Source organism: Lissotriton helveticus, chromosome 8 (assembly GCF_964261635.1).
Source record: "Lissotriton helveticus chromosome 8, aLisHel1.1, whole genome shotgun sequence".
NCBI classification, from domain to species: Eukaryota; Metazoa; Chordata; class Amphibia; order Caudata; family Salamandridae; genus Lissotriton; species Lissotriton helveticus.
This window is the reverse complement of record NC_136069.1, coordinates 848425570-848447625: the sequence shown is the minus strand read 5'-3', so window position 1 is coordinate 848447625 and position 22056 is coordinate 848425570. Positions and strand designations below refer to the sequence as shown.

The 22056-nt window shown below is 45.9% G+C and overlaps 1 protein-coding gene across 2 annotated transcripts in view; it reads right to left on the bottom strand.

Annotated features, from left to right (window-relative positions):
- The window catches only part of LOC144772957 (pyruvate dehydrogenase E1 component subunit alpha, mitochondrial), a 221110-nt gene that overhangs the window by 156507 nt on the left and 42547 nt on the right, over nucleotides 1–22056 (bottom strand). For both annotated transcript variants that reach the window (XM_078657661.1, XM_078657660.1), the window contains one exon: nucleotides 544–612. In XM_078657661.1, coding sequence (XP_078513787.1) covers nucleotides 544–612 — 69 coding nt within the window. The remainder of the gene's footprint in view (nucleotides 1–543; nucleotides 613–22056) is intronic.

The following is a 22056-nucleotide window of genomic DNA, read 5'->3' as shown; positions in this document are numbered from 1 at the left end:
CCATAAGGGTTAACAGCAGCAACTTGACAAAGTAGCAGTAACCTTCTCCATTGACACAACTGGCAACAGAGGATCCTGAAGTAGAGATGGCAACCGCACCCACAGGCCTTGAAATATTTCTAAAGTAACTACTGGGGCTGGCCAACAATTTCTCAGATTTTAGAACTATACAACAAAGCATAAACATAACTTTAAAATCTTGAGACTTTAGAGCCAATCAGGTAACTACCAGATGTTTGTAAAAGCTCTATATTTTTTGTTTCTCTTTTCATGGGGTGACTGTATTTTGACTTTAGTGGGGTGTCTGTCCCCTGTCCCACCAGTAATGCTACATTTAAATAGCTCAACAAACGGAATCAATTGCACCAATATTAAGACTGGAATAATTCTATAATTTTCTAATGAACTTGATCCATTAGAAAAAACACATTTAATTGAGGCTTGTCTTTTAATGTGTTATTTTAAGTCTCTCCATTAGTCTTCACAAGGTACACTGCAATGCACATAGCTACTTTTCAGATACAAAGTATTCACTTTTCTTACCTTAATGTCAAACGTGGCTTCACTCGCAAAGTCTGCATAGTTGCGCGATGCTACCACCACACGGGCTACCTACAAAAGAAGGCATATAAGTTTCAGAATCTTGCTGACCCAATTGAACTACAGAGTCCAAAAAAGCAGCAACATAGAAGTTAATTTTCATGCATATGCCACAAATATGGAGTTTATGCTCACTCTGTCCCTTAAAGTTCAAGCCAAAAGCAAAATGGTGGTTTGTGAATATATTGTTAACTTGCGCTGGATATTTTTAGGAAATATAAATAAAAAGATAAGAAAAAAAATAGTTATAATATCCATAAATGAGGTTAAAAGAAAATAGCACTCACTTAAAACCATAAGCCAAGAAACAAACAGGACGACTGCCAGTCTGACCTTTTTTTATTTAAGATGAAACTTAATCATGACAAACCCCAATATGATTGTCCAATTCATTATAAATCCTTCAACACATGGTCACTCTTATAGCTTCTGCACTAAGCCATTTGCCCAGCCACATGTCTAACCAAAAACAACAATCTTAACAAGGCGCATACAGACTATATACAAACTTTTACTAACTCTCAAATAGAGGGAGATTTATCTGCATCTAGGCATGTTGCTAATACTTCCTGGAAAACATCCCGATTCCTCAAATATTTCCTGCACTCTGTCACAAATCTCTTTCAAGAAAAACAAGCATTGGCATAGCCAATAGGTCTCACATTATGCAACAGTTAATGTTGTTGCACCAAAGATATTGTGTTAGTGGATGTCAAAAAGTGTGTGTGAATGCACAGGTGAGGCATGGATGGATGGCTGAGGTGGGTTGTTATATGAAATGTTGCATGAAAGCCTTTGTCTATTTGAAATTGTGCTTAATCCATTAGGTGTTTGTGGATGGTTTGATATTTGAGGAGATTGGCAGCTGGCTGAGGAAGCCGACCAGTGGATGCATGAATGGGTCCGTGGGTGTATAGAAGAGGGACTGGATGGAGTGTTTGAGCGAAAAGGATGATCGTTGGAGAATGTACTGGTGGTAGTGTGGGTAGATGTATACAATGATGAATGGGAATTTGCTGGAGGATTCTTAGTGTGTTTGTGTTTAAGGACCGATCTTCTACTTGTGCAGATATATGATCTCGTGTGAAGGTCTTGGGCAGTTTTGTCAGTGAGTAGTTTAGCATATTATTTCATGTTGTTGCATTCTGCTACTTGCATGTCTTTTTCCATTACAGTTGCTGGATTAGGAGCCTAACCAAAACCGTCATATTGAATGAGAGATTGGTGTCTAAGCAGGCACCACATGCGGTCTCTGTAAACTCATCTGGCTTGTGTTTTTAAAATAAGTCACTCCAAAGGAACCTGCTGTATTCCGTGTTTTTCCATTTTCTGATCCTACTGCCGATCATATAAACAAAATGAAGGGTGATGCATCCTAGATAAATGGTTTGTTTGTTTTTATGTTAAACAAGCATCCTTGTTGGATAGGCAGTTGACAGCCTTGGAGAAAAGAAAATATGGCATTACTTTGAGAGCCAGTTTAGTTTTTGATTTCCTGGAGGCCTTCCCTGATGGACATAAGGTAATTGTTGGCAGAATTTTTAGGTCTCGTGACCTACAATGCGCGCAAGCGCATTGAGGGATCGAGAATTCAAGTGCTCGAAATCCTCGTCAAACTAAGGGCTTCTTGCACTGCGGTTTTCTTAGAGTTCACGTGAATCACAAGCACGCGCATTCTCGCCAGCCCAGCACCTCAAAGGGCTTCTCCTCCCCTAATTATTCATGGCCGGCCGCAGGCCGGCCGTACTTCTCCTCCCCTAATTATTCATGGCAGGCCGCAGGCCGGCCGTACTTCTCCTCCCCTAATTATTCATGGCAGGCCGGCCGTACTTTCAGTTTCCCGCCCGGCAGCTCTGCATTCCCCCTTGCTTCAGATAGTGTGTATTTGGTAACCTCCCCCCTCCCCTTCTCTGCCTTCCTTGCGCAATTGAAAATACGACTTTGTTGTCTGCAGTCTCAGCCTCTCTCGCTTCTTTCTCTATCCGTCTCCTACACGTCGCCCTTGCACAGTCCCTCTGCTTCTTTCACCCCCTCCTTCTCTCTCCCTCTTTAGGTCTCGTCCTTTACCATTGCGAAGCAATCGGAAATGGGGGAGAATTCAAGTGCCCGAACTGATTGTCAAACCACCGCTTTTTTTCGTGGCGTTTTGTTGGAGTGCACGTACAGGCACGCGCTTTTGGCCCATACACTTTCATGGCCATCTGTTCCTCAATGTCCCTCCCACCCTTCGTTTGATCTTGCCGCGAGTTCAGGCTAATGGCCCTCCCCCCTCCCCCAGCACAGAGCGCGCATCGCGGCCGCACAGCACATCAAAGGGCTTCTCCCAGCGTGTGCTGTGCGACTTCTCCTCCCCTAATTATGTGGCCGGCCGTACTTGTGTTTCCCGGCCGCTTCCCGGCCACTCTTGTATTTAATTAGCAGCAGCAGCATTTCTCCTGCGCCAGGCCACATTAAAGGCTCTGTGCCACTTTCACCCACACAGCAACACTTACAGACACGCAACGCCACTCACACCCACGCAAGCCCACTATCATCCACGCAACACCACACTCACCCACGCAACGCCACTCACCCAAGCAACACCACTCACACACGCAACGCAACTCATCCACGCAACCCCACTCATCCACGCAACCCCACTCATCCACGCAACGCCACTCACCCACGCAACGCCACTCAGCCACGCAACGCCACTCAGCCACGCAACGCCACTCAGCCACGCAACGGCACTCACACACGCAACGGCACTCACACACGCAACGGCACTCACACACGCAACGCCACTCACACATTGTGGGTGCAGATTGTGGGTGCAGATTGTGGGTGCAGATTCAGAGTGCAGATTCAGAGTGCAGATTCAGAGTGCAGATTGTGGGTGCAGATTGTGGGTGCAGATTGTGGGTGCAGATTGTGGGTGCAGATTGTGGGTGCAGATTGTGGGTGCAGATTGTGGGTGCAGATTGTGGGTGCATATTGTGGGTGCATATTGTGGGTGCATATTGTGGGTGCATATTGTGGGTGCATATTGTGGGTGCATAATGTGGGTGCATATTGTGGGTGCAGATTCAGAGTGCAGATTCAGAGTGCAGATTCAGAGTGCAGATTCAGAGTGCAGATTCAGAGTGCAGATTCAGAGTGCAGATTCAGAGAAAACTCAGCAGCACCACCACCATTGCAATGCAATAGGTCTCGTTTTAACGCAAACTTAAGCTATAGGCCTTGTAAATGACAAAGCCTTTTATTTATGTTCCAAAAACCAGAACGCAAAAATAAAGGGCATTATCATTTACAATGCTAATAGTTCAGACTCGCGTTATTGCGAGACCTATTGCATTTCCAATGCTTGTTTTTGCTTCTTTCTGTCTTCCTTACTCTGTCTTCGTAGCGAGAAGTACGTGCTATGTTTTGCAAACACTTCTTCGTTTCTAGTAGCATGGCAACAGGGACACTGCACTCAGTTCAAACCCTTTCAGTGACGATGCTTGTACTGCCCTCTGCTCAGAGGTAACCATGGAGCTACGAGCAGCTCTTAACATTTCTACACATCACTGCAATATCAGAAATGAACAAATGAAACTTGTGCAGTTGAAAGAAGATACGCTTCCATTGCAATGTTTCTGCAAAAAGGGGAAAGACTGTGATAATGTGCTTAATCAGCGAGGCAAGGCGACTTCGTTTCTCCACTTCCTGTTGCCAGAGGGGGGGGGGAAACATACGGCTAATTCCGAGTTCTTAAAAAAGGGTGCACCCGAGAAAGCGTGAGACAAACCCCCGGTCAGTCAAATTCCTTATTAAAAGAAAACTGTATGCCATTATTAGGAAAAAAATCGAAACCGAAATGGGGATTCCGCAGTATTTTGTTAGTCTCACTAACGCATAACGTCAATAATAGTAGTACTTACACACCCTCAGCCACCCCAGCCCCGTCCGGACAACTGTGCACTTTTGCTAAGCCCAGGATCCCCGGCATTGCCTCTATAAAAGACCACTTAAAGACAAATACTACGCAATTTCTCAGTCAACTTCCCTTCCCCTTTCAACAAAAATACCGTGATCTTTCAACCTTACTTCTTCATTAGCCTTTCCCTCTAGCCAGAAACTCCCAGCACGTTTGGCATACAATTTTGACAAAAGATAACTTTATCCTGCAATGCCCCAAAAAATACCCTAAAATGCCAAGGCAAAGTGAAAATAATCCAATGTAACCTGCAACAGAAATTACATGGCTTCATTTACGTCGTCCCGTCTGCAGCCCACCATGAGCCTACACATTCCTCATCGAGAAACCCCTTACGAGCGCTCTGGAATGAAATTAGCCACTACAAAAGAGGGCAGGGTGGCGTTCTTACAATCACAGGCAACGTTATTTTGTTGCAACTCATTAAGCTGTGAATCACACCACACAAAAGGAACAAACGCAAGGGAACGAACTGTTCAAAATAAAACTCGCCACATGACCATTACTCAGCGGTTTTGAAGCACAACTGCGGGGACATTGGTTCAGACTCGAAACGGCGATTATGCAACGGTTCACTAAGGAACGCCCTTCTTGCGACTCCAAAGCCTCTTTAGGGGCCGGTAGGTTTAAGGCAGCACCAGTTTAGGCATGCACACTTAAGAGTCGCACCTAGCTCTCCCATCTCCAACACGCTGCATCCTGTTAAGAGGACGGGCGATGAGGTATTTGACGAGAAATAAATAAGCTGCTTTTGAGAAAACACTATCAAGTATACACCATAAAAAACGCATTAGCTGAAACCTTTCCAATGGACCGATGCTAAACGTAGCACTTCAAGAACAAACAGGCAAACCCGTCAGTAGACACAATGTGGGATTTCAAAAGGACATGAACAACATCAAGAGTTTTAATATGACTCCACTTCTCAAAACGGAAATCTGTAATAAAAAATGTGCACTTTTAATAATCAAAATAAATAAAAAGTTGCGAGTTGCGGCAGTCGGTGTTGGATATTGGGTAACTAATGTGCCCTGTATGATGCGGGGTCCGCACAAAATTCCAACAGTACTTATTCCCTCACTATTTTAGCCTGCACGCACACAAGCATATCATTACAGCCCGAGGCCGACTGCTATAAGGTTATTAAAGGCCCAATCGCAAAAACTGTGCAGGGAGGAAACCCCTAGCAGTCTTACAGAACACAACTCAAATCAGGAAAAGATAGACCTCTTAGGTCTCGACAAAAAGCCTTATCTACAGGGAAATCCATTTTATTTCTCGAGGCTGCAGCGGTTTCTTCCAACATATTGTAAAACAAGCACTGGCGTTGCCAATAGGTCTCGCAGTAGGAAAGTTGGAGCTATTAGTTTTGTAAATGACAAAGCCCTTTATGTTTTTAAAATAAAAAATAAATAAAAGGCATTGTTATTTGCAATTGTAACAGCTCCAACTTTCCTACTGCGAGACCTACTGGCAACGCCAGTGCTTGTCTTTAAAGTGCTCCGACACCTTCGGGTAAAGTTTGCGCTATTTAAAAACAAATAAATTATGATAAATATAAATAACCATGGGGCATGTTAGCAAGAACCGCGTTAAAATTATTGCCGTTTTAGCGGCAGGAAACTGCAGCTAAAACAGCGACAATGGGCTTGCTAATATGCGTTCTAGAATTCCAATAGAAGCCCAGGTTAGATGTACAGGACATCTAACCTGGGCTTGTATTGGAATTCTATAACACATATTAGCAAGCCCATTATCGCCGTTTTAGCTGCAGTTTCCTGTCGCAAAAACTGCGATAATTTTAACGAGGTTCTTGCTAATATGCCCCCATATTCGTGATTCAAATTTCTCAGCAGTAGCTCCTATAAGGCAAGGTAAAGGTGTTGCTAGTAGGTGGCACCAAATCGCAAGAAAACATCAGAAAATGTGTTTTTATATTAGACGACCGTGTGGTGCTCCAGTGACAGCAGCGTTGAAAATCATTCTGTCTTACCTGCACAAACATTTCAATAAGTGGTCGCTAACCTGCTTCCAAAACATCAATCACTATTTACTGACTAGAGGGTATTGTTTTCAGTGAATACATTAGCTGTAAATAGCAAGCAGTACTCAGAGCCTCTAAACAGGGGCGGCTCTAGGCTCATGGCGTCCCTGGGCAGGGAGCGTAGGTTGGGGCCCCCGGAAGAGAGGGTCCGGGCACGGTGGAGCGCGGAGGCCAATGAAGAGGGGGGGGGGGTCAGGGTGTTTGGAAGTGGAACAGAGCCGGAGCCGCCAAATCCCTGCCAGGTGCCGCAACGCAAATATGTATCCATCCTCAGAGGATTATTATATTAAGGATATATATTGGCGTGGTGGCCCCTGGGGTTTGGTGGCCCTGTGCAGGTGCACAGCTTGCACATGCCTAAGGCCGCCCCTACTCTAAACTATAAGCAGTTGCTAGCACTGAGCGTACCTTGGCTAGGAGGACCAGAACTCTAAAGCCAACAAGCATTGGCCGCTTAAACATACGCACAGCAGCATTACACTGAGGCGCCGCAAAAGTGAAAGTAATCGCCACTGACGCGAGTTGTGCGCACGCGCGACCATAAAAAGTGCTGTGCGCGCGCTTGAGCGCGCTCTAGCAAGGTGGTGGCCGGAGAGGTAGCACTTTTTTAAGCAGCTACTAAATGTCTCGCCAGAAAAGCGCATGCGCTGGCTCAGGCGAGACCTAAAAACAATAGAGCAAAGACTCCCATTTACAGCCACACTTCATATGTTCCTTCCTCTCTTCTATAGCAAAGTCCCAAGTTCATTGCAGCTCAGAAATCTGTCTCAAGGATTTATAGCGAGTAACTCTAGCATGGTCATATCCCAAAATACCAATAAGGGATAACAATGGCAATTCCTGTTTTGTTAAACGAAGCGCCATATTTTTCTCAATAAAACTTCCTTTTAAAGATTAACTTCCAGTTGTGCAACAGGCTTCGAAAGTGAAGTAATACTTCATTGCCTTTGAAATTGATATCCTTTAACCACTGCTTATCTTTAATTCAGATATCCTGTGATAACCATTTACAGAAGCTATCACAAAAAAAGAAAGCTCCTGAGAAAAACAACCAAACCGCAGGTCACCCCTCCTGTTCCGATATCATCCAATCCATGTAATCCGAGTCAGCTGCTTAGGGTGCAGCTGCTTCTCTTACTTGGAAGGTTGAGGACGGGATAAAAGAACTAAAGTGACAGACTGGCCTCTTGAGGTGGACGCCACCGTTGGTAGAAAGGGAGAGCCAAATACGCACCATCAGCTTGTGTGTGTAACAGGCTGCCAGACCAAACTCTCTGTCCCTTTAGGCTCAAGTAGTCACCAACATAAAGAGTCTTGAAGGTCAAAATACAAACAGACCAACCATGCATCAGGTTGAAAAATGATGTCATGAGGCAAGGCAGAACAATTTAAAACCCATTCAGACCAACAATCTCCAAGCGTGCAAATGAAGTGTGCAAGGATTACAGTAGAACATTTGATCAGCCAGCCCCAAAAGGTCATCTACCTTGGTCTATATAAGGAAGTGTAGACCAAATTCTGCGTTCCAAAAGTTCAGCATACCAAATGTTTTTCACTTAGCCCAAGATGATGATTATCTGCGCACACTTTCTGGATGTAAAACAGATGATATTTCCTCTTTGGAGCCGTGGCAAGTAGGTCAATACATGGAAGCTGCAGCTGAGAGAAGACAACACCTGTCAACTTGAGGTGGAGTTGATATTTGAGATCTAAGGACAGATAATTCAAATCACGTGCCAAGTGAGCTACCACAGGAACCTTTCCCCTTATTCCCACTTTTGGACCACTGTCACAGCACAGAAGCCACTCTGAGATGTCTTTTGAGACAGTCTATGGTGGTCATGTGGAGAAGAGAAACGCATGGAGGGCCAGCTGGAAGGCCCATAGCTCCAGCTCACGGATATGCATTATTGCCCTGATAGGGTCAAAAAGCATCACACCATCATGTCCGTCAGAGGAGAGCCCCAATCCTAAGAGGAGACGTCCATAACAAAGTTGTTCTATGATGCCGAGGACAGAAAGGGCAAGACATAAGTTGTGGGCTCAGATGCCAATTAAGATATGCAAAGCTGAAGACCCCCCCACGTGTCCGAGATTTCCCAAATGCAGGAACCACTATCTGAGTAATCACTGAAGGGAACTCATCTGCCACTGGGATTGTGGCAGCAGAAAGATACACGATCCATCAAGCCCAAAAGGTGGAGACACTTCAGAACCTGAATCAGCACCAGAGTCCAAATCATAGGGATTATATCCCATATGTCAGAGATCCTCTGAGATAGAGGAAAACCCCTAAGACAATGTCCAGGGGATCAACAAAAGCCAGTCTTTGATTCATGGTGAGGAGGGGCTTCTGCTGGATTATGTAGAAACCCAGGCGATGTAAAAAGGTCAAGACATGAACCAAATGGTGCACAAGCGTGGAGGAACTGCCTGCACTAGCAATGGTGAAAGCACAGAAATATGTGGGCTCCAAAGCCAGTTACTTTGTGAAGACTTGTAGAGTGGTCTTAAGATCTAAAGGCAGCACTGTGATTTAGTATTGCTGGAACCCCACCGTGTAGTGAAGGTAACAAGCCAGTGCTGGGACGAGGGGGATATAGAAATTGTCATCCAGAAAGAGTCCGGGACAATATGCAATTCTGCATTTTCAAAGCTAAAAGAATAGACTCCTGAACATCATCCTAAACTTGTCCTGACAGACAAGAACTTCAAGTCCAAAATAGGCTCAGGTGACCAAACTCTTTTTGGGGCCAGAAAATAGAGGTAATAAAGTCCCAGTACACTATACCTCAAATGACACCTCATCAATGGCCCCTTGCTGTAACATGTCTAAGAATTCCTCCTCTGAGATCGAGGCATGTGCAACTCCTGACAGATGGCAGAGTTTATGGAGGAATGATCACGAACGTCAGTGCACAACCACTGTGAATGAACTTCAACGATCCAAAGTGCTGGACTTCAACTGTACCAATAGACTTTTTCACCACCACGCAGCCGCTTCACTCTGACTTGTTTTATGTGCAATCCAGAATGGAATCTCATCCAGTCTGGTGGGAACCCTACCCATTACTGTATTTAGTGTTTATGGGCTGATTACCTAGTCTAACATCTTCTGTTGTGTGTGGTAGGGGGCCATCAAACTAATTTCTGTATTCTTGGAACGTTAAAGGTATTTCTATTTCATCATATGGTGTATAGCTGGTTGGAACTTCATCTTGCTTGTATTTGTGAAACAGCCTTGTTGTAGTGTCTGCTGCCGGGAATGTAACCAATGTCCTATACGCTTCATGAGCCTCAACCACAAAGGTCACATCTCCATCCGTAAGTGCAAGTAACCGCATGTCTGCAGTGCTCAGCAATGTTAAGTGCTGCTGGATTTTCAGTGTCAGACATACTTTTTAAAAAGGAATCAGAGAGGGTAACACTCTTGGAAAAATCATTTGAAAGGTTCAGGCTTGAACAACCTACAGCCAATACATAGGAGTTTCCCACTCAACTGAGGGCAGTCCCAACCACCACAGACTACTCAGGCGATCCATTAAATAAGAAGCCAATCTACCCACGTTGATGGTGCCATGTCATATGGTTTCCACTTTCTCAGTAGGAAGGGTTAGTTCGTTGGACAACTTAAACGTTGGGATGGTGCCAGACGGATTCTAGGCACCCCCTCAAGATATGTTGGCCTGTAGACCAGCTTGCTCACAGTGCCACCTTAAGATCCCCTAAACCTAGTAAGGTAACAAATGGTTTGGGCAACCTCATAATACGATAACCCTAACTCCCCAAGGAATCGTTCAATAGATCTAGAACCTTCTTGCTCAGTTACTCGTGCTCACTCAGAAAGTTACACAAGAAATACACAAAGAGGCATTTTCAATATTCATTAAACCATTGTGATTCTTGTATAAAATATATATGTGCTGCAATGATTAATAGACAGAAACAGATTAAAGTGATTTGCAATAGAAGGACAGTGAAAAGAATTAATGCCACCATTATGCTAAAACAGAGTATATATGATGGCATAGAAGTACTGGGTATAGTGTACTCCTAGTATGCCTTCTCTAACCTAGTCGCCTATGGGTGGGAGTTCTGCCAAGAATACCCTAATGGATGATCTAACTCCCCATTACCTGAAGGCAAGGTATGCAGGTCCCAATCTTGGTAACACGTTGGACATCCCTCCTAGCAGAGGGTAAACAGGAATCAGCTGGGCTGAGACTCCGACTCAGAGAGAAGGTCGCAATGACACCAGAGTGCTTCTCTATATTAAGCACGGATATGTGTGTGTATTTATAATCAAAACACACAAAGTACAGAGGGGTGAGAGGGTGAGCCCTCTTTGACCTCCCGCTCAATAGTTAAATATCACAAAAAGAAGAGGGATAAAACTACTAAGAGGAGATATAAAATGTGTGTGGGAATGCACCAGTTTTGTAAAACTGCCCGCACACACAGCAAGCTGTGTCATGCTTCTTCATAGGGCTGCTAACACACCTCTGCGCCTGCCCAACACTGGAGGTGGAGCAATAGGGAGGGGAAGACAATACAACACAAAATGCGAGAGTGGAATCACAGGTGAGATAACAGTGCAGAACAAGAGATGATAAGTGATATAAAACTGGTACCGGGGAATCCTTATTCCAATTTTAATTTAGGTGCCCCGTCCAGAATTTAAAACAAATACGTGGGTGGTAGGTTGCAGAGCTTATAATGCGATTTCAACCCCTCCACTCTGCATAAATGTCGACATGTTTCAGCCAGCACAAAATAATACCCCGGCTTTCCTCAAGACTTCTCACCACTGCAATCCCTAGGTGCAGAACCTTGCTCCTCCCAATTTAGAGGGTAAAGGGCATATCACCTTAAGTGGAGCCTCTCGTCTTTAGAGAGGAACAGAGTTTATTAAATTCATAAACTCGAAATGGCGGGGGAGTGAAAACAGATGCCTGCAAGCACTCTTGCTTTCAAGGTCAGCTGTTTGCCCGCGCAATTCGTCTCTCCAGCTCCGCCGTGTGTATTTATAATTATATATATATATTTAGAAACTGACCTAACTCCTGAGGCGGAAGCCGGGAGAGCGAACTGCGCAAGCATAATCTTTTTTAAAACTATTACTGTCACTGAATTTGTGTGTGTATTTTTTAAAACTCACCACGCCGCAGGGCACTTGACCAGCACTGACCGGCACGGGTAGCGGATATTAGCGCTGCCGCGTAGCCTCATCTGATCATTCCTCTCGACGCCAGCAACGTTTGGACGCTGGCCACGCCCCTTTTTTAGGCCAAGCCCACAGCGACGGGTATAAGACGCTGACCACGAGCGCCAAATACCAGAAACTGACCTAACTCCTGAGGCGGAAGCCGGGAGAGCGAACTGCGCAAGCATAATCTTTTTTTAAACTATTACGGTCACTGAATTTGTGTGTGTATTTTTTAAAACTCACCACGCCGCAGGGCACTTGACCAGCACTGACCGGCACGGGTAGCGGATATTAGCGCTGCCGCGTAGCCTCACCTGATCATTCCTCCCGACGCCAGCACCGCGAGGACGCTGGTCACGCCCCTTTTTTAGGCCACGCCCATCTGACTCCTCACCTCGTCAAACCGCATATATCATGTGCCTCGGCCGAAAGCGCAAAAAACACAGGTGATGGACAGAATGTAGAACAATGTCCTACATTCACCCCAGTACAAGGATCTGGGCCTAAATCCATCGTTTTTTTGCACTCCACACCACCATGGGTTAGACACTGGCTATATGCAAATCAGCTCTGACCCTGTGCCTCATGGGAACAGTCCAGTCCGAACTACCAAGCCATGTCTTTCCCAGACCGGAATCAAGCATCCAAGGACCGGTTTCTGGCTATCAGCCTTCATTCAGCCTGGATAGCTTGACTCCAGTGGTGTGGAGAGCCTGGGACTCACGTCTGAGCATACCCAGCCCACTCGGGGTGAAAATTGCAAAAAACACAGTTGATGGACAGAATGTAGAACAATGTCATACATTCACCCCAGTACAAGGATCTGGGCCTAAATCCATCGTTTTTTTGCACTCCACACCACCCTGGGTTAGACACTGGCTATATACAAATCAGCTCTGACCCTGTGCCTCATGGGAACAGTCCAGTCCGAACTACCAAGCCATGTCTTTCCCAGACCGGAATCAAGCATCCAAGGACCGGTTTCTGGCTATCAGCCTTCATTCAGCCTGGATAGCTTGACTCCAGTGGTGTGGAGAGCCTGGGACTCACGTCTGAGCATACCCAGCCCACTCGGGGTGAAAATTGCAAAAAACACAGTTGATGGACAGAATGTAGAACAATGTCATACATTCACCCCAGTACAAGGATCTGGGCCTAAATCCATCGTTTTTTTGCACTCCACACCACCCTGGGTTAGACACTGGCTATATGCAAATCAGCTCTGACCCTGTGCCTCATGGGAACAGTCCAGTCGAACTACCAAGCCATGTCTTTCCCAGACCGGAATCAAGCATCCAAGGACCGGTTTCTGGCTATCAGCCTTCATTCAGCCTGGATAGCTTGACTCCAGTGGTGTGGAGAGCCTGGGACTCACGTCTGAGCATACCCAGCCCACTCGGGGTGAAAATTGCAAAAAACACAGTTGATGGACAGAATGTAGAACAATGTCATACATTCACCCCAGTACAATGATCTGGGCCTAAATCCATCGTTTTTTTGCACTCCACACCACCCTGGGTTAGACACTGGCTATATGCAAATCAGGTCTGACCCTGTGCCTCATGGGAACAGTCCAGTCCGAACTACCAAGCCATGTCTTTCCCAGACCGGAATCAAGCAGACGGACGAGCGCAGCGGGAGCGCCGTCTGCGCGCCGAAGGCGCGCCTAAGGCAAGCCCGTCCGCGCCCGTCCGCGCCAGACCGAGCCCAGAGCCCAGGACCCTTGTTTCACCTACCACAGTACCACTGAGATATACCCAGGAAACCCTGCACAGGCTAAGGGATCTCTCATCCGCGCCCGGTCGCTGTACCATCTTCTTAGAGGAGGGACATTCCCGCTGTGCAATCTGTACTTACAGGTTTACTCCACACTTCCCCCCCCTAAACCATGCTGCCTCGGGATGGCCCTGCTTAACTGCAGATCCCTCCCGAAGCACCAGGCAGAAATCAACATACTCCTGCAGGACTCGGAAATCGAGGCCCTTTTTCTCACAGAAACCTGGATTACTTCAGACTCTGAGCCAGACATCATCCAATCACTACCCCCTGGATGCCTCATAAAGCACCAGGACAGACCGTCCGGTATTGGAGGTGGGATAGCGATTATCTACCGAGACTATCTGTCCTGTCAGTTTAAGGACAGCCCCATCCTGGACTGCGAAAATATACATTTCTCTATCCATCGGCCCCCTTCCACAACCCTCTCAGGGATATTAGTTTACCATCCACCAGGACTGCAACGACGATTCTGTGATTCTCTAATGGACACCGTCTCCTCCCTTACCTGTCTATCCCCGAACTTCACGGTCTTGGGAGACCTGAATCTCCACTTCGATGACCTCTCGAATAAAACAGCTGTTGATCTCAAATCAGACCTAGCCTCCCTGAATCTCCACCTGCAAAGTAACCAGCCCACTCACAACAAGGGCCACTTGCTGGACCCCATATTCACCAACCTCACGAGATTAGTCGTGAATACCCCCCTCCCTGTCCCTTGGTCACATCATTTCTTAGTCCCCTTCAAGCTGCAATTCTCGGCTGAGGCACCAGAGAGACCTCCCCCCAAGCACCTTCACGCCTGTGGAAAAATCTGGATATAAACTCTTGGGCTCAAGTACTTACCTCCACCCTACCAGTACTGGACCTAGACCCCTCCAGAGCTGATGCCCAACTACACGAGTGGATTGATCAATCCCTCGACGTTACCCTGCCACTCAAACCCCTCCCCAGTAAAAAGAGAACAGCTAAATCCCCGTGGTTCACCCAAGAATTACGTAATCTCAGGAAGAAGTGCAAAAAACTCGAGCGCCTTTGGAGAAAGGACTGGGCGAGGGAAAGCAAAAACGAATATAGAGCCGCCATCAAGCACTATAAAAACTGTATAAAAAACACGCAGGCAACCTTCTTCGAGAAAAAAATATTAGCGGCATCCAACTCTGCTAAAGAAACTTACCGCATCGTACGCATACTTACCAAAATTCCAGACCCCTTACCCATACCAGACCCATCGGGTATTAGATGCAACCAGCTTGCGGAGTTTTTTTCATCTAAAATTGATAAAATTCTTATTTCACTTCCAGCCCCTAATTCATCTCAAATCCCAGTCATCCCCTCCCTTTGCTCCGAGGCTCCACGCCTCCAAGCTTTTCCCCAGATTACCACAGAGCTATTTCTGTCCACTCTACAAACCGTAAAAAGTGGTGCTCCTTCAGACCCAGCTCCCATGAGCAAATTAAAACTGGTCGCCTCCACTGTTGCCCCTCCGTTGACCCACCTCATTAACGCCTCTTTCGTACTCGCCTCTGTCCCAGCCAACTGGAAGAAAGCCACTGTCAAGGCTCTTCTAAAAAAAAAAAAAAACACCTGGATCCCATGGACCCTACCAACTTCAGACCCATCTCTCTTCTTCCTGCGATCAGCAAAGTGGCCGAACGATTTGTCACCACCAACTTTCCAATTTCCTCGAATCAAATAATCTCCTGCGCCAATCACAGACAGGGTTCAGACCTGGACAGGGAACTGACACCGCTCTACTAGCCGTGGTCGAAGAGGCAAGAACCATCATAGACGCAGGAGGATCAGTGGCAGTGATCCTCCTCGATCTTAGTGCCGCCTTCGACACGGTGGATCATGCCATCCTAATCCACCGGCTAAGCTTGATAGGAGTCTCTGGCTCCGCCCTGTCCTGGATCAAATCCTTTCTGGAAGGAAGAACATTCCAAGTGTTGGATGGCACAGCCATGTCCAAAGCCCTGCCAATGCAGTGTGGGGTCCCCAGGGCTCCTCCCTGAGCCCCACACTTTTTAACGTCTACATGTCCCCATTGGAGGACGTTATCTCCCCATTCGGCATAAAAACAGGCATGTATGCCGAGGACACCCAGCTGGTAGTCTCTATCAACCAGCTGAACAAAAGCCTAGACAATCTGGGAAGGTGTCTCGAGAGCGTCTCCCACTGGATGAGTGAATCTCGATTAAAACTAAACGGAGAAAAATCTGAGATACTTCTCCTGGGAAACCCACGCAAACTCCCTCCATCCCTTTCGTGGCCGCCATGCATGGGAACACCTCCTACCCCCAAACCCGAAGTCAAAAGTCTTGGGACCTGGTTGGATCAAGATCTCAACTTCAAAAGTTAGGCCAGAAAAACCACGGGCACTTGTTTTGCCCTCATTCGAATGGCGCAAAAAATCCTCCATCTAATCCCTTTCCAATCAAGGAAACTGCTGTTGCAGGGATTGGTGAACTCCAGACTGGACTATGGCAACGTCCTGTACCTGGGGGCACCGGCATCTGTTCTTCATAGACTGCAGTGCGCTCAGAACGCTGCTGCCAGACTCCTAACTGGAACCAAAGCGAGATGCTCTGCTAAACCAGCACTTACAAGCCTGCATTGGCTCCCAGTCAAAGAGAGGATCATCTTTAAGACCTTATGCATTGCGCATAAAATAATGCAAGGTAGAGGCCCCCCGATTCTGAGACCCTTCGTCAAACCCCATCACTCTAAGAAACAACTCAGATCGGATTCCCTCGCCCTGGCCAGCGTTCCCAGAATAAAAAAATCCCGATCCGGGGGGCGTTTGTTCTCCTACAACGCCCCAAAACTGTGGAACGCTCTCCCACTTGCCATGCGGAGAGAACACAACCTTCTGGCCTTTCGGAGGCTACTAAAAACTTGGCTCTTCCCATAAACTTTCATTTCTTCTACTACCCTCTCTGGAACCTTAGGTCAATTCAGCGCTGGGACGCCCTAGGGTAGCTACGCGCTTTACAAATCCCCCTTTCAATTTCAATTTCAATTCATATAAGAACATCATCCATGCTTCACTGTCAAGGCTTCAGCCTGGAGCTGACCTTTGTTTATTATCTTGCGATAGTAATGTCGCCCCATGGACGAATAACAAACATTTGCACAATATGTATATAGGCCTTGTACTAAATGTTCAAGGTGTCGTGAGAGTGTACTTACGAAGTGGATTTGTAAGCAATGTGGTTTCAGAGAAACTAATCCTGCACTGTCACGCAAGCACATTTTTGTCAAAAGTAATTGTGTCGAAAAGAAGGCAACTTAAGAAAAGTGTACTTGTAAAATAGCAGTGTTTCTTCTGGGGCCTGCCTAGCCATGTGACAAAGGTGCCAGGACAGCTCCATGACCTACCCTGCCTGACAGGACTGCTGGAAAGGAGAACATCTCAAGAGACACTGCAAGGAGTAAGTGAGTTGGCAGCAGAGCATCACTGCTACCTCCAGCACTGTAAGGAACAAGAAGTGAAGGCTGAGTCAGCTGATACTGGTAGAGACTGGGCACAGTGATGGCAAGGGAAATTGAAATAGAACAAAGTGAAGAGTGTAATGCTTGAATTAATCTCAACAACTGGTAATCTTTCTGGGACATCTTCCAGTACATCAGTTTTAACAATCTCTGCCAAGACAGAGACCAACCATATGCAAATCAGTCCTAGCCTCAAGGTAAAAGATAAAGTTCAACCTAATGTGCTGGGCATTATCTCTCTGAATTGGAATACAAGCAACTCAAGACAGGTTTCAGCCTTGTTGGGCATCAGAAGTTAAGTGCAGTTTGAGTTCTATGGCACACTGAAATTGAGGTAATGAATGGGTATAGCTCACCTACTTCGAGTGTCTTACTGATAAAGCACAAAAAGAGATGAGTGGAATGCGGGAATTAATCTCAGCCACTGGCTATTACTCTAGACAGGCCATCTGTATTAGCCCATCTGTGCTATTGCAAATATACAGGGATCAACTAAATTAGGACCATAGCCACTACCAGTAGCCAATTCAAGCATTCCATCTGAAGATGAGCTATCGCACAACAGGAATCAGACTGCTAGCAGTGCATTCGCCCTTGCATACTCGTTGATGGAGGTGGTCAGAGATTAAAATAAACTATAAAAATGAAGAGCATTGATGCTTTAACTTCCATGCATTGCCAGGAAAATACCATCTAGGCAGACTCTTACATATAATAAGACAAGGACACACCAGCATGATGCTAAAAGCTAAATGTTCGAGCCTCTGTATATTATCTTCTTTATTTGCTAACAACAAGCTCTGGCAGTCAACTAAAACAGTCTTTATATCAGACCTACAAATTATTCTAGGTATCTTCACAGATGCACTACACAACAGTCACAATAAAGCATGCCAGAACAACCTGTAACTGCAGATTTTACATCAAAGTACAACACAACCACTTTTCTGTAGGCTCACTAATTATGCTATTTAAACATTAATAAAATGACTTGTCTATCTGAGTGAACAGGAGTGAATCCTTGCTGTTGACACATCATAGCTACAGCGAGACCACGTCATGGCAGACCTTCATGCTCAGAAAACAATTACGTTTTCAATACCTGGGAGATTATATTGACCAAGAGTCTGGTCTCATTTGCAGAGTCGCCCTATTTAAAATGATGATACTCTTCTGATTTCTGTACACCCTACAAAGCTTTCCACTGATTATCCCAAACCACTGGTTCAGGGTCCTCACATTCATAATCGTCTCCTTCCTGTGGAAAGGTTGCCATCCCTGTATTACCGTAGATAAATATCAACAATTAGTATATGAGAGAGGAATAAGAATGGCCAACCCACAGATATATTACAGAGCTTTACAAACCGTGGTCATCCAGATCTGGTTGAGCAGGAGGTGGAGCGACCCAGTGTATCAAGCAGTACTCTCCCTTCTGGGTATAGGTAACTGTACAGCAATCCTATTCTGCAGAATCAACTCAAAGTCAACAGAGGTGTTTTTGTAAACTGGCGCCTGGCACTATGTTCCATCAAGTGGGCCAATAACTTGACTCAGCAAACCTCGCTATGGCAAGGAAAATGACTCCATCACAACACACAGCTAAAAGGTTTAACCAACTGGGACAAAATAGGTATTATGAACTTGGAGGGGGGTGGGGGGCGAATGGCATGGGGATCCCCTACACGCATTTCACGACTTGAAAACCCATTTCCACCTGTCACAGACTCCATTCCATAAATATCTGCAGTTCTAATATGCCCTTTCCAGGTGCAAGGCTAACATTGCAGACTTGTCTTACTACAACACACTTGAAGCCAAGCTACTGATGGGTTAATTAGGGAAAGGAGGCATATCACAGATATACTGCATATGGGTCATTTGGGCACAGAAAAGATTTCTAACACTTAGATGGAAATGGGAGAGTTGGGTGGGTCCTCTTGATCACTCTGACTGGTAGGACAACAGAATGGCCCCTACGCAAGATTGCTGTAGCCTCTTGCCTTCTATTGGTCCAGCTGAACTATCCACTCGTGACCTACCTTGCTCCCAGTCACCTATAGCATGCAGGCAAAATCACCTACCCATCCTGCTTTCACTGCAGCTGCAGATTTCTTCCATATGGTCTGCAAATGTCCTAAGATTGCCAGGTACTGGGGACGAAATGAGGGGGGTTCTGGTCCGGTTCTTGAGGAGGCCTAAAGTAACCCTGCTGGGAATACTAAACAAATTCTGTGGCACCCGGAGAGGAATGTAGCATGCTGGATCTGGCCCCGGTGGTGGTAAAGAGAGACATAGCACGCATATAAAAGAAAAAAAAAACACTGACCCGACCCCAACCCCCCCCAATACACTGGCGGAATGGCAAAAGGGACTACATTGGTGTACCAAACGGGAAAAAACGATTTACAGTGCCAGGATCGGTCCCTAGAAAGACACCAGGATCTAGGGAAAATGGTGGGACTATAATGGACAGAGTTTATGTGACTTGGGTAATTGAGTGCACAATTAACAGATGTAATCTGGAGATTTTATTTTTATTTATTTTTAAAGTTTTATATAGCGCGAACAAGATCTTTGCAGATATCAGAGCGCTTTACAGAAAACAAGGGCTAGGGGAAACAAAAGGGTGATTAAACAAACTATTGGGTACAGTATAGTAGTCGGTAGTAAGTGAATAGCCAGATAGGATAGCAATCAGATAAAAAGCATAATACAAAAAGGATAGCAATCAGTTAAAAACATAATACAAAGTAGGATAGCAATCAGTTAAAAACATAATACAAAAAGATAAATCAGAATAACCAAACAAAACCAAAACGGAGCAAAGTCTTCAATCCAGTAAATATAGAGTTCAGGTGAATTTAGCAATAAGGATGGCTTTTACCTCTTTCTTAAAAAATGCCTTGGAGGAGATAAGTCTGGTTTCAGGAGGGAGTGCATTCCAGATCCTGGGTGCCATTCCCGAGAAGGAGCGTTTGTATGTTTTTTCCTTCCGGAATCTTCGAGGTTTCAGGAGGAGATTTTTTGTGCTTCTGTTGGATCTGGAGCCTCCTGATATAGTCAGCTTTTGGGTGAGGTAGTCGGGTGACTTGTGGTGTATGGCCAAGTGTGTCATGCAGGCGATTTTCAGCTGTATTCTGGCTTCAAACAGCAGCCAGTTCAGTGATTTTAAGTCAGGGGATATGTGCGAATGTTTCCTTGATCCAGTAATAAGTCTCGCTGCAGCGTTCAAGGAGGCTCTTAGGGGTGCGGTTGTTGATAGGGGGGAGTCCGCTGAAAGCCACAATTCCGTAGTCTATGCGTGGGATGACTAGGGCTTGTACAGCAGTTTGGAAGTCCTTAGCTGGGAAGAAGGGTTTAAGTTTCCTCAAAGTGTTGATTTGAAAATTAGCTCCTTTAGTTGCTTTGCTAATGTGCTGCTGCATGTTGAGATTGGCATCAAGTGTGATGCCTAAGGATTTCGCGGAGTCCACGATGGTGGGTTGGACATTGAGTGCAGTAAGGTGCTTGAGCCAGGTTTGGGAGATGGCGATTTTCGCAGGAGGTGCGATCAGAAGGAACTCAGTTTTCAGAGCATTTAGTTTGAGGTGATTGTCGGCCAACCATGATTGGGTGTTTCTGAGTGTGGAGTTCAGAAGTTTGATGTCTTCCGGGGATTGGAGATTGAGGTAGAGTTAAGTGTCATCGGTGTACATGTGAAAGTGTACATTAGATGCTTGAAGCAAGGTGGTGAGTGGTTCCATGACCAGGTTGAACAATGTGGGGGATAGGGAAGATCCTTGTGGAACGCCTAATGTTACAGGCACAGATGAGGACAACATGTTGTTGATCTTGAACTTCTGAGACCGGTTATGTAGGAAGGAAGTGAACCATTTGAGAACAGTTCCGGAAAAACCCATTCTGCTGTTTAACAGCTCCAGAAGATTCTCATGTTTGACAGTGTCAAATGCTGAGGAGAGATCAAGTAGGATGAGGAGGCAGGAATCGTTGTGATCAAGGATTTGGAGGGCGTCATCAATTATGTGCGTCATAGCCGTTTCAGTACTGTGTCTTGCTCGGAAGCCTGATTGATGAGGGTTGAGGAGGTCAAACTGATCAATGTGTTTTGTCAGTTGGAGTTGTACACATTTTTCCAGCAGTTTGGCCAGGGTGGGGATATTGGTAATAGGGGGGTAATTGTTTAGGTTAGCAGGGTCAGCTGTAGGTTTCTTGAGTATAGGCGTGACTTGCCCCACCTTGAGGGAGTCCGGGATGAGCCCTTGTTGCAGGGAACTGTTAATGATTTTAGTCCAGAGTGGGAGGAGCAGGGGGGTAAAGTCCTTTACCGCATTAGCAGGTAAGGGGTCTGTGAGGTGATTAGAGGGTTTCAGGGTGCCGAGCAGTTTGATGCTGGGGCCACAGCGATTGCAATTATCGACCTTCCTTTGGGGCAAACTGTATGGCACACACAACACCTTCACTCTCACAGCCTTAGTGGATATCCAGAGGCTATTTATTTTTTAAACAAGGGTGAATTTTGTTTGGCTCGTGTTAGCCAAGTTCAGCGTTTCTAGCATTTTAGAGGGAAAACGAGTAGGATGAAGTAACTTAACAGTTATGGTTGGTCTTGTACCTGTGCGACGTGGAGGAACGACTCCAGAGGCTCGAGCGGGAGGCGAGTGTAGATACGACTAAGAAGCAGAACTTGCAAGAATTATACATAGATCACGCAGAAACATTAGAGTCATTACGGAATGTAGATTACAAGGCGTATCTGCGGAGACAACACACTGAAGCAGACCGATTCGGGGATCTTCTGGCCCAACTGGTGCGGGATAGACCTGACCCACCGACAATCACCCAGATACACAACCCGATGGGGGCCCTAGTGCACACACAATCCAAGATTAATTTGGCATTTCACGATCACCTGAAGGCACTGTATGCTCCTATAGGCTTCGAAGGCTCTAAGCAAATAGCAGAATTTATGCGCGA